General features: G+C 50.3%; 3 protein-coding genes across 4 annotated transcripts in view; 1 reads left to right on the forward strand and 2 right to left on the reverse strand.

The window, feature by feature from the left end:
• The window catches only part of LOC133638858 (uncharacterized), a 9,468-nt gene extending 4,083 nt beyond the window's left edge, over nucleotides 1–5,385 (forward strand). Inside the window, exon 5 of one of the 2 annotated variants that reach the window (XM_062031855.1) lies at nucleotides 4,867–5,385. In XM_062031855.1, the coding sequence (XP_061887839.1) occupies nucleotides 4,867–5,050 (184 nt within the window). In that variant the 3' untranslated portion in view covers nucleotides 5,051–5,385. Of the gene's footprint in view, nucleotides 1–4,797 lie in introns of both variants that reach the window. The other variant, XM_062031854.1, reaches the window with a different exon arrangement.
• Nucleotides 5,117–7,181, reverse strand: LOC133638857 (C-X-C chemokine receptor type 2-like). The gene has a single exon (XM_062031853.1). The coding sequence runs from the start codon at nucleotides 7,092–7,094 to the stop codon at nucleotides 6,027–6,029; it is 1,068 nt and encodes a 355-aa protein (XP_061887837.1). The 5' UTR covers nucleotides 7,095–7,181; the 3' UTR covers nucleotides 5,117–6,026.
• A 1,513-nt stretch (nucleotides 7,182–8,694) lies between these two features.
• LOC133638859 (DELTA-actitoxin-Afr1c-like) lies at nucleotides 8,695–10,352 on the reverse strand. The gene is made up of 2 exons (XM_062031856.1): nucleotides 10,167–10,352; nucleotides 8,695–9,175 (listed from the first exon to the last, which is right to left on the reverse strand). Exons 1-2 carry the CDS (start codon nucleotides 10,268–10,270, stop codon nucleotides 8,746–8,748), a joined length of 534 nt encoding a protein of 177 aa, XP_061887840.1. The 5' UTR covers nucleotides 10,271–10,352; the 3' UTR covers nucleotides 8,695–8,745.
• Nucleotides 10,353–12,500: the final 2,148 nt, after the last annotated feature.

The following is a 12,500-nucleotide window of genomic DNA, read 5'->3' on the forward strand; positions in this document are numbered from 1 at the left end:
TCTGCCATGTTGTGAGCGGCCATGTTGTGTCTGCCATGTTGTGTCCGCCATGTTGTGAGTGGCCATGTTGTGTCTGCCATGTTGTGTCTGCCATGTTGTGAGCGGCCATGTTGTGTCTGCCATGTTGTGTCTGCCATGTTGTGTCTGCCATGTTGTGTCTGCCATGTTGTGTCTGCCATGTTGTGAGCGGCCATGTTGTGTCTGCCATGTTGTGTCTGCCATGTTGTGTCTGCCATGTTGTGTCTGCCATGTTGTGAGTGGCCATGTTGTCTGCCATGTTGTGTCTGCCATGTTGTGTCTGCCATGTTGTGTCTGCCATGTTGTGTCTGCCATGTTGTGAGCGGCCATGTTGTGTCTGCCATGTTGTGTCTGCCATGTTGTGAGCGGCCATGTTGTGTCTGCCATGTTGTGTCTGCCATGTTGTGTCTGCCATGTTGTGTCTGCCATGTTGTGTCTGCCATGTTGTGAGTGGCCATGTTGTCTGCCATGTTGTGTCTGCCATGTTGTGTCTGCCATGTTGTGTCTGCCATGTTGTGTCTGCCATGTTGTGAGCGGCCATGTTGTGTCTGCCATGTTGTGAGCGGCCATGTTGTGTCTGCCATGTTGTGTCTGCCATGTTGTGAGCGGCCATGTTGTGTCTGCCATGTTGTGTCTGCCATGTTGTGAGTGGCCATGTTGTGTCTGCCATGTTGTGTCTGCCATGTTGTGAGCGGCCATGTTGTGTCTGCCATGTTGTGTCTGCCATGTTGTGTCTGCCATGTTGTGTCTGCCATGTTGTGTCTGCCATGTTGTGAGCGGCCATATTGTGTCTGCCATGTTGTGAGTGGCCATGTTGTGTCTGCCATGTTGTGTCTGCCATGTTGTGTCTGCCATGTTGTGAGTGGCCATGTTGTGTCTGCCATGTTGTGTCTGCCATGTTGTGTCTGCCATGTTGTGTCTGCCATGTTGTGTCTGCCATGTTGTGAGCGGCCATGTTGTGTCTGCCATGTTGTGTCTGCCATGTTGTGTCTGCCATGCTGTGAGCGGCCATGTTGTGTCTGCCATGTTGTGTCTGCCATGTTGTGAGTGGCCATGTTGTGTCTGCCATGTTGTGTCTGCCATGTTGTGAGCGGCCATGTTGTGTCTGCCATGTTGTGTCTGCCATGTTTTGTCTGCCATGTTGTGTCTGCCATGTTGTGAGCGGCCATGTTGTGTCTGCCATGTTGTGTCTGCCATGTTGTGTCTGCCATGTTGTGTCTGCCATGTTGTGTCTGCCATGTTGTGAGTGGCCATGTTGTCTGCCATGTTGTGTCTGCCATGTTGTGAGTGGCCATGTTGTCTGCCATGTTGTGTCTGCCATGTTGTGTCTGCCATGTTGTGTCTGCCATGTTGTGTCTGCCATGTTGTGAGCGGCCATGTTGTGTCTGCCATGTTGTGTCTGCCATGTTGTGAGTGGCCATGTTGTGTCTGCCATGTTGTGAGCGGCCATGTTGTGTCTGCCATGTTGTGTCCGCCATGTTGTGAGTGGCCATGTTGTGTCTGCCATGTTGTGTCTGCCATGTTGTGAGCGGCCATGTTGTGTCTGCCATGTTGTGTCTGCCATGTTGTGTCTGCCATGTTGTGTCTGCCATGTTGTGTCTGCCATGTTGTGAGCGGCCATGTTGTGTCTGCCATGTTGTGTCTGCCATGTTGTGTCTGCCATGTTGTGTCTGCCATGTTGTGAGTGGCCATGTTGTCTGCCATGTTGTGTCTGCCATGTTGTGTCTGCCATGTTGTGTCTGCCATGTTGTGTCTGCCATGTTGTGAGCGGCCATGTTGTGTCTGCCATGTTGTGTCTGCCATGTTGTGAGCGGCCATGTTGTGTCTGCCATGTTGTGTCTGCCATGTTGTGAGTGGCCATGTTGTGTCTGCCATGTTGTGTCTGCCATGTTGTGAGCGGCCATGTTGTGTCTGCCATGTTGTGTCTGCCATGTTGTGTCTGCCATGTTGTGTCTGCCATGTTGTGTCTGCCATGTTGTGAGCGGCCATGTTGTGTCTGCCATGTTGTGAGTGGCCATGTTGTGTCTGCCATGTTGTGTCTGCCATGTTGTGTCTGCCATGTTGTGAGTGGCCATGTTGTGTCTGCCATGTTGTGTCTGCCATGTTGTGTCTGCCATGTTGTGTCTGCCATGTTGTGTCTGCCATGTTGTGAGCGGCCATGTTGTGTCTGCCATGTTGTGTCTGCCATGTTGTGTCTGCCATGTTGTGAGCGGCCATGTTGTGTCTGCCATGTTGTGTCTGCCATGTTGTGAGTGGCCATGTTGTGTCTGCCATGTTGTGTCTGCCATGTTGTGAGCGGCCATGTTGTGTCTGCCATGTTGTGTCTGCCATGTTGTGTCTGCCATGTTGTGTCTGCCATGTTGTGAGCGGCCATGTTGTGTCTGCCATGTTGTGTCTGCCATGTTGTGTCTGCCATGTTGTGTCTGCCATGTTGTGTCTGCCATGTTGTGAGTGGCCATGTTGTCTGCCATGTTGTGTCTGCCATGTTGTGAGTGGCCATGTTGTCTGCCATGTTGTGTCTGCCATGTTGTGTCTGCCATGTTGTGTCTGCCATGTTGTGTCTGCCATGTTGTGTCTGCCATGTTGTGAGCGGCCTTGTTGTGTCTGCCATGTTGTGTCTGCCATGTTGTGAGTGGCCATGTTGTGTCTGCCATGTTGTGAGCGGCCATGTTGTGTCTGCCATGTTGTGTCTGCCATGTTGTGAGTGGCCATGTTGTGTCTGCCATGTTGTGTCTGCCATGTTGTGAGCGGCCATGTTGTGTCTGCCATGTTGTGTCTGCCATGTTGTGTCTGCCATGTTGTGTCTGCCATGTTGTGAGCGGCCATGTTGTGTCTGCCATGTTGTGTCTGCCATGTTGTGTCTGCCATGTTGTGTCTGCCATGTTGTGTCTGCCATGTTGTGAGTGGCCATGTTGTCTGCCATGTTGTGTCTGCCATGTTGTGTCTGCCATGTTGTGTCTGCCATGTTGTGAGCGGCCATGTTGTGTCTGCCATGTTGTGTCTGCCATGTTGTGTCTGCCATGTTGTGTCTGCCATGTTGTGAGTGGCCATGTTGTCTGCCATGTTGTGTCTGCCATGTTGTGTCTGCCATGTTGTGTCTGCCATGTTGTGAGTGGCCATGTTGTCTGCCATGTTGTGTCTGCCATGTTGTGTCTGCCATGTTGTGTCTGCCATGCTGTGAGCGGCCATGTTGTGTCTGCCATGTTGTGTCTGCCATGTTGTGAGTGGCCATGTTGTGTCTGCCATGTTGTGTCTGCCATGTTGTGAGCGGCCATGTTGTGTCTGCCATGTTGTGTCTGCCATGTTGTGTCTGCCATGTTGTGTCTGCCATGTTGTGTCTGCCATGTTGTGTCTGCCATGTTGTGAGTGGCCATGTTGTGTCTGCCATGTTGTGTCTGCCATGTTGTGTCTGCCATGTTGTGTCTGCCATGTTGTGTCTGCCATGTTGTGAGCGGCCATGTTGTGTCTGCCATGTTGTGTCTGCCATGTTGTGTCTGCCATGTTGTGTCTGCCATGTTGTGTCTGCCATGTTGTGTCTGCCATGTTGTGAGCGGCCATGTTGTGTCTGCCATGTTGTGTCTGCCATGTTGTGAGTGGCCATGTTGTGTCTGCCATGTTGTGAGCGGCCATGTTGTGTCTGCCATGTTGTGTCTGCCATGTTGTGAGTGGCCATGTTGTGTCTGCCATGTTGTGTCTGCCATGTTGTGAGCGGCCATGTTGTGTCTGCCATGTTGTGTCTGCCATGTTGTGTCTGCCATGTTGTGTCTGCCATGTTGTGTCTGCCATGTTGTGAGCGGCCATGTTGTGTCTGCCATGTTGTGTCTGCCATGTTGTGTCTGCCATGTTGTGTCTGCCATGTTGTGTCTGCCATGTTGTGAGTGGCCATGTTGTCTGCCATGTTGTGTCTGCCATGTTGTGTCTGCCATGTTGTGTCTGCCATGTTGTGTCTGCCATGTTGTGTCTGCCATGTTGTGTCTGCCATGTTGTGAGCGGCCATGTTGTGTCTGCCATGTTGTGTCTGCCATGTTGTGAGTGGCCATGTTGTGTCTGCCATGTTGTGTCTGCCATGTTGTGAGCGGCCATGTTGTGTCTGCCATGTTGTGTCTGCCATGTTGTGTCTGCCATGTTGTGTCTGCCATGTTGTGTCTGCCATGTTGTGAGCGGCCATGTTGTGTCTGCCATGTTGTGTCTGCCATGTTGTGTCTGCCATGTTGTGAGTGGCCATGTTGTCTGCCATGTTGTGTCTGCCATGTTGTGAGTGGCCATGTTGTCTGCCATGTTGTGTCTGCCATGTTGTGTCTGCCATGTTGTGTCTGCCATGTTGTGAGCGGCCATGTTGTGAGCGGCCATGTTGTGTCTGCCATGTTGTGTCTGCCATGTTGTGAGTGGCCATGTTGTCTGCCATGTTGTGTCTGCCATGTTGTGAGCGGCCATGTTGTGTCTGCCATGTTGTGAGCGGCCATGTTGTGTCTGCCATGTTGTGAGCGGCCATGTTGTGTCTGCCATGTTGTGTCTGCCATGTTGTGTCTGCCATGTTGTGAGCGGCCATGTTGTGTCTGCCATGTTGTGAGTGGCCATGTTGTGTCTGCCATGTTGTGTCTGCCATGTTGTGAGCGGCCATGTTGTGTCTGCCATGTTGTGAGCGGCCATGTTGTGTCTGCCATGTTGTGTCTGCCATGTTGTGTCTGCCATGTTGTGAGCGGCCCTGTTGTGTCTGCCATGTTGTGTCTGCCATGTTGTGAGTGGCCATGTTGTGAGCGGCCATGTTGTTCCTGGCAGGGCGTACAACGACTTGACGCTGTGCTTGGAGATGTTGTCCCACTGGGCCGGATGTTTCTATCCCAACAGCAAAGTCCAGGACTTCTTCTTGCTGGTCCACTCCAGCTTCTTCCAGCAGTGTTCCCCGCAGGAGCGCCCCCTGGAGGACGCCCCACATGGGCTGGCGGTGGCCCTGACCCTGGGCACCGTCAGCATCATCCCGGTCCTGGTCTACCTGGTGGGCTGGAGGAGCGGCGTGGACTCCGCACGCTAACTCAACCTTCCTCTTCAGCTCCTACAAATTAAAAGCTTCCTCAGACGTGAAGGTTTCATCATGCTTTTATTGTTTGCCACATGAATAGTGAGGTCACATGACCCAGGCCAAGTCGAGCTCATTTATAGCAATTGTTAGCATTCTAATATTGACATCATTTTCATTTGATGAATGCTACCTGTTAGCATGCTAACTTTAATAGGCCAGCTATTGTTATATGCCATGGTTATTAATTATATAATTAACAAGTTATATTTTGCTACTTGATGTATGCTAACGTTACCATGCTAGCATGTTTACCAAATATTCCTGCTACACATCACAGAGTAATAAAGTTTGTGTGCTTGACGTGTGCGACAGTTTGTATTTAAGCATGCTAACATTAGCATGCTAGCTTTTGAAGCTAATTTAGCAGGTATACACATAAGTGTCTTATATTTTGGTATTTCGCTGATGCTAACTGTAAGCATGCTATTGATAGCATGTTAGCATAGCACTGTTAGCATGCTAACTTTAATAGGCCAGCTTTTAGTTAACAAGTTATATTTTGTTACTTGACGTATTCTAACGTTACCATGCTAGCATTTTTAACACATTTTTCTGGTATATATCGCAGAGTAATACTTTTTTTGTGCTTGACATGTGCTACAGTTTGTACTTTAGCATGCTAACATTAGCATGTTAGCTTTTGTAGCTAGCAGGGTCATATATTTTGGTATTTCGCTGATTTTAACTGTAAGCATGCTCCTGTTAGCATGTTAGCACAGTACTGTTAGCATGCTAACTTTTATCTATTTATTTTTCCTACCTTGCCATCGTGCTAACTGTTAGCATTTTAGTTCCACTTTTGCAGGACCTTTCTGAAGAAAATCTAGGCATTGTCCCGGTTCTGAAGGTGAAAACTGGGCAATGTCTGCGGCCCTCGGTGGAAAAGGTCGGGCGGCCCTGATCTTGGCACAGTCCGCCAGCTCACGTTTCAGGCCAGAGCGCCGTGGCCCTCGGAGGTCTGAGATGTGGACCTGCTGAATTTGGAGCCGGATGCTCCTTCCGGTCCGACCTTCCTGTGCAGGAGGATCTTCATGTTCTTCCGGAACTTCTTGCCCACGAAGGCGTAGAGCAGCGGGTTGATGCCGCTGTGCAGCAGAGCTAAGCTGTTGCTCAGAACCAGCGCCATGCTGACCGCCTGCCGCACGCCGCAGTCGAAGCGGACCAGCTCCGCCCTCAAGATGGTGTCCACCATCAGGGCCAGGTGGTACGGGGTCCAGCACAGCAGGAAGCCCACCACCACGGCCACGATGACCCGCATGGCGCGGTGCTTCTGGAAGCCTCGCGTGCGCAGCAACCTGGCAACGGTGACGCCGTAGCAGACCACCATGACCACCAGGGGGAACAAGAAGCCGAAAAAATGGCGGAAGCCGCGCGTGGCGATCCTCCACACGGGGGCGCTGCCGATGTCGAAGCTCTCGGCGCACGACATCCTGTCCGAGTCCTGGTCCGCTTTGACGGCGTCGTTGAAGAGCGCGGGCAGAGCCAGGGCGCTCCCGAGGGCCCACACGGCGCCGCACACCAGCCGGCTGCACTTCCTCTGCTGGGCCTGGTTGGCGCGCACGATGGCCAGGTAGCGGTCCACGCTGATGCACGCCAGGAAGAGGATGCTGGTGTAGAAGTTGGTCTCGAAGATCAGGTTGAGCGCCTTGCACATGCCGTCGCCAAAGATCCAGCCGTGAGTCAGCGCCACCGCCCAGAAAGGCACGGTCAGCGCCATCAGCCCGTCCGCCAGCGTCAGGTGGAACAGGTACACGTCGGACGGCGTCAGCGTGCGCCGACTATGCGCGATCACGCACGCCACCAGCAGGTTCCCGGGGATGGCCAGGAGGAAGATGGCCACCAGAAGCACACTCAGCGCGGTGGCGGCGCGGGCGTCCAGGGGCCGCACCTCGCACGGCAGCGTGCCCGGATCCACCACGAACACCGTGTGGTTGTTGTGGGCGGAGTCATTGAGGAGGTCGAAATAACCGTAGTCGAAGTCCACGATGATGGACATGACCGTGTGAAGATCACCCAGAAGGTTTGACGAGGAGGACGAGCGCTCTGTGGACCCTTGCCCAACTTCCTGCCACCACACTTCCTGCCCCCCCAGCCGCTTGCCATGGGGGGGAGGGGGGTTGCTATGGCAACAAAGTTTCTCCTCGGGTCACGTGATCTTCTGGACCATGACGACGGCCGTGTGGCAGGTGAAGAAACTAAGTCAGTGTGGAAACAGGAAGGGAGCTTTGTTGTGAAAGGAACACTTCCTGTTTGTGTTTCTGTCTTTTTAATGGTTGCCGTGTGTCTGTGTGTGTGTGTGTGTGTGTGTGTGTGTGTGTGTGTGTGTGTGTGTGTGTGTGTGTCTGTGTGTGTGTGTGTGTGTGTGTGTGTGTGTGTGTGTGTGTGTGTCTGTTTCTGTGTCTGTAGGTGAGTGTGTGTGTGTGTGTGTCTGTTTCTGTGTCTGTAGGTGAGTGAGTGTGTGTGTGTGTGTGTGTGTGTGTGTGTGTGTGTGTGTGTGTGTGTGTGTGTGTGTGTGTGTGTGTGTGTGTGTGTGTGTGTGTGTGTGTGTGTGTGTGTGTGTGTGTGTGTGTGTGTCTGTTTCTGTGTCTGTAGGTGAGTGTGTGTGTGTGTGTGTGTGTGTGTCTGTTTCTGTGTCTGTAGGTAAGTGTGTGTGTGTGTGTGTGTGTGTGTGTGTGTGTGTGTGTGTGTGTGTGTGTGTGTCTGTAGGTGAGTGTGTGTGTGTGTGTGTGTGTGTGTCTGTAGGTGAGTGTGTGTGTGTGTGTCTGTAGGTGAGTGTGTGTGTGTGTGTGTGTGTGTGTGTGTCTGTTTCTGTGTCTGTAGGTGAGTGTGTGTGTGTGTGTGTGTGTGTGTGTGTGTGTGTGTGTGAGTGTCTGTTTCTGTGTCTGTAGGTGAGTGTGTGTGTGTGTGTGTGTGTGTGTGTGTGTGTGTGTGTGTGTGTGTGTCTGTAGGTGAGTGTGTGTGTGTGTGTCTGTAGGTGAGTGTGTGTGTGTGTGTGTGTCTGTTTCTGTGTCTGTAGGTGAGTGTGTGTGTGTGTGTGTGTGTGTGTGTGTGTGTGTGTGTGTGTGTGTGTGTGTGTGTGTGTGTGTGTGTGTGTGTGTGTGTGTGTGTGTGTGTGTGTGTGTGTGTGTGTGTGTGTGTGTGTGTGTGTGTGTGTGTGGGAGGTGACATGTTGCTCCAGGCCAGGGATGTGTCTCATATTTTCACACGGCCCAGCAGGAAGACCTGCTGCTCCACGTCGCTCCTGGAGTCTGCAACCATGTGACCAATCACATGACCAACCATGTGACCAATCACATGACCAACCATGTGACCAACCATGTGACATTCCACAAATACTCCTAAAGAACATGAAGAAGTGGAATAAAAGATGACACTTAACTCTAATAACGCATGTGGATGTAACTGAGTAAAAGTAGTAGTTACTTTGTCATTCTGTGATCACAACAAATCATAGCAAGTTTAGTCATTAAAGTTACTTGAGTAACTGAGTAAAAGTATTAATACGGGCTGAGTGATCACAACAAATCCTATCCAAGTTACTTGAGTAACTGAGTAAAAGTAGTAGTTAGACAGGTCAGACAAGAAGAGGCAGCAGCAGCGGGTGTGTGTGTCATCTTTATTGTACAGGTGTGGCAGACAGGTGAGTTTCAGGTGAAGAGCTTGTCCCACAGCTCCACCTTCATGATGCAGCGCCCGATGGGGGACATGGTGACCTTGACGTCCATCTTGGTGTCGTGGAAGTCCAGGCAGCATCCTTTGGCCTCCTGGCGCACGAAGCTCTTCATGTCCTTGTCGTAGTACATCTCCTTGTAGAGCTTCTCGTCCGTCTCTCTGCCGGTGGGGTAGAGGCCCACACCCACCCAGTTCTTGTACACCCGGTAGTCGAAGGGCACGGAGAACATGATGGCCAGCTTCTCCAGCGGCTGGTGGCTCTGCCGGTGGAAGATCTCGTAGGTCATCACCCCCACGGCGCCCGAGGTGGCCGCCTTGCTCTTGCTGAAGTTGCACACCTCGGTCTTGAGGGGGCGCACGGTGGGCTGGGGGGGGCTGTGGCAGTTGCCGCTGTCCAGGTAGACCCTGGGAGAAAAGCAAGGTGCTCACTGGGGGTTGAAGATGGCCGTCAAAGACTCGCAACTGGTTCTCACACCTGGTACTCACACCTAGTACTCACACCTGGTTCTCACACCTGGTACTCACACCTGGTTCTCACACCTGGTACTCACACCTGGTACTCACACCTGCTACTCACACCTAGTACTCACACCTGGTACTCACACCTGCTACTCACACCTAGTACTCACACCTGGTACTCACACCTGGTTCTCACACCTGGTTCTCACACCTGGTACTCACACCTGCTACTCACACCTAGTACTCACACCTGGTACTCACACCTGGTACTCACACCTGGTTCTCACACCTGATACTCACACCTAGTACTCACACCTGGTACTCACACCTGGTACTCACACCTGCTACTCACACCTGCTACTCACACCTAGTACTCACACCTAGTACTTACACCTGGTACTCACACCTGGTACTCACACCTGGTACTCACACCTGGTACTCACACCTGGTACTCACACCTGCTACTCACACCTGGTTCTCACACCTGCTACTCACACCTGGTACTCACACCTGGTACTCACACCTGGTTCTCACACCTGATACTCACACCTAGTACTCACACCTGGTACTCACACCTGCTACTCACACCTGCTACTCACACCTGGTACTCACACCTGGTACTCACACCTGCTACTCACACCTGCTACTCACACCTGCTACTCACACCTAGTACTCACACCTAGTACTCACACCTAGTACTCACACCTGGTACTCACACCTGGTACTCACACCTGGTACTCACACCTGGTACTCACACCTGGTACTCACACCTGGTTCTCACACCTGATACTCACACCTAGTACTCACACCTGGTACTCACACCTGCTACTCACACCTGCTACTCACACCTGGTACTCACACCTGGTGCTCACACCTGGTTCTCACACCTGGTAGTCACACCTGGTACTCACACCTGGTAGTCACACCTGGTACTCACTTGGGGTTCATGAGGGCGTAGTCGCTGGTGAGGTTGGTGATCTCGATGGTCACGTTCCTGCGACTCTCCTGGTTGGCCGACAAGGCCTCGGCGGTCTCGGACATGGTGAAGACTGGCTGAGCGTCAGGCGGACTCTTCTGGAAGGAAGGAGGACGGTTCTTACCTGCCGGACGACAAAGTGACTTGTTGCTGGGACCTGCTGTGTCTTCACACCTGCAGGTCTCCGCCCACAGGGCGTGGCCAACACACACCGCTGCTATTTTGGCCAGCCGGTCCGTTCGGCATTCCAGGCGCCACACCCTGAAACCGTCTTCGGACTGGTTTGGGGGCTTCTGCCGCACAGGTGTGGTGAGAACACAAGACGGTGTGTTGAGTTAAGCAAGTTGCACCTGGGCCAGGTATCACATGATCACACCTGTATTGTTGTTTGGACTTTTGTAGCTGTATGTACAAACATCTTTTATGTCCTTCAATGCACACCAGTCACACTCCAGCTCTCAGTATTTACTGTGGCCCACCACATCAATTCACGTGGCCCACTACTTCATTTAAAGTGGCCCACTACCTACATCATTTAAAGTGGCCCACTACTTCATTTAAAATGGCCCACTAATTCATTTAAAGTGGCCCACTACTTCCTTTAATGTGACCCACTACTTCATTTAATGTGGCCCACTATCTACATCATTTAATTAGCCCACTACATGATTTAAAGTGGCCCACTACTTCATTTAATTTGGCCCACTACTTCATTTAAATTGGCCCACTACGTCCTTTAATGTGACCCACTACTTCATTTAAGGTGGCCCACTACTTCATTTAAGGTGGCCCACTATCTACATCATTTAATTGGCCCACTACATGATTTAATGTGGCCCACTACTTCATTTAAAGTGGCCCACCACTTCATTTAATTTGGCCCACTACTTCATTTAAAGTGGCCCACTACATAATTCAAAGTAGCCCACTACATAATTTAACGTGATCCACTACTTCATTTAAAGTGGCCCACTACTTCATTTAAATTGGCCCACCACTTCATTTAATTTGGCCCACTACTTCATTCAAAGTGGCCCACTACATTATTTAAAGTAGCCCACTACATAATTTGATGTGGTCCACTACTTCATTTAAAGTGGCCCACCACTTCATTTAAGTTGGCCCACTACTTCATTTAATGTGGCCCACTACATAATTTAAAGTAGCCCACTACATAATTTAATGTGGTCCACTACTTCATTTAAAGTGACCCACCACTTCATTTAAGTTGGCCCACTACTTCATTTAACGTGGCCCACTACATAATTTAAAGTAGCCCACTACATGATTTAATGTGGCCCACTACTTCATTTAAAGTGGACCACCACTTCATTTAAGTTGGCCCACTACTTCATTTAATGTGGCCCACTACATAATTTAAAGTAGCCCACTACATAATTTAATGTGGTCCACTACTTCATTTAAAGTGGCCCACTGCTTCATTTAAATTGGCCCACCACTTCATTTAAGTTGGCCCACTACTTCATTTAATGTGGCCCACTACATAATTTAAAGTAGCCCACTACATAATTTAATGTGGTCCACTACTTCATTTAAAGTGGCCCACTGCTTCATTTAAATTGGCCCACCACTTCATTTAAGTTGGCCCACTACTTCATTTAACGTGGCCCACTACATAATTTAATGTGGCCCACTACATAATTTAAAGTAGCCCACTACATAATTTGAATTGGCCCACTACATCATTTAAATCGGCCCACTACATAATTTAATGTGGCCCACTACATAATTTAAAGTAGCCCACTACATAATTTGAATTGGCCCACTACATCATTTAAAGTGGCCCACTACATAATTTAAAGTAGCCCACTACATAATTTAATGTGGTCCACTACTTCATTTAAGGTGGCCCACTGCTTCATTTAAAGTGGCCCACTACATAATTTAATGTGGCCCACTACATAATTTAAAGTAGCCCACTACATAATTTAATGTGGCCCACTACATCATTTAAAGTGGCCCACTACATAATTTAATGTGGCCCACTACATCATTTGAAGTGGTCTACTACATAATTTAAAGTGGCCCACTACATCATTTGAAGTGGTCTACTACAACATATAACGTGGCCCACTACATCATTTGAAGTGGTCTACTACATAATTTAAAGTGACCCACTACATCATTTGAAGTGGTCTACTACATCATTTAAAGTGGCCCACTACATAATTTAAAGTGGCCCACTACATCATTTGAAGTGGTCTACTACATAATTTAAAGTGGCCCACTACATCATTTGAAGTGGTCTACTACAACATTTAAAGTGGCCCACTA

The sequence above is a fragment of the Entelurus aequoreus genome, linkage group LG21 (assembly GCF_033978785.1).
Source record: "Entelurus aequoreus isolate RoL-2023_Sb linkage group LG21, RoL_Eaeq_v1.1, whole genome shotgun sequence".
NCBI classification, from domain to species: domain Eukaryota; kingdom Metazoa; phylum Chordata; class Actinopteri; order Syngnathiformes; family Syngnathidae; genus Entelurus; species Entelurus aequoreus.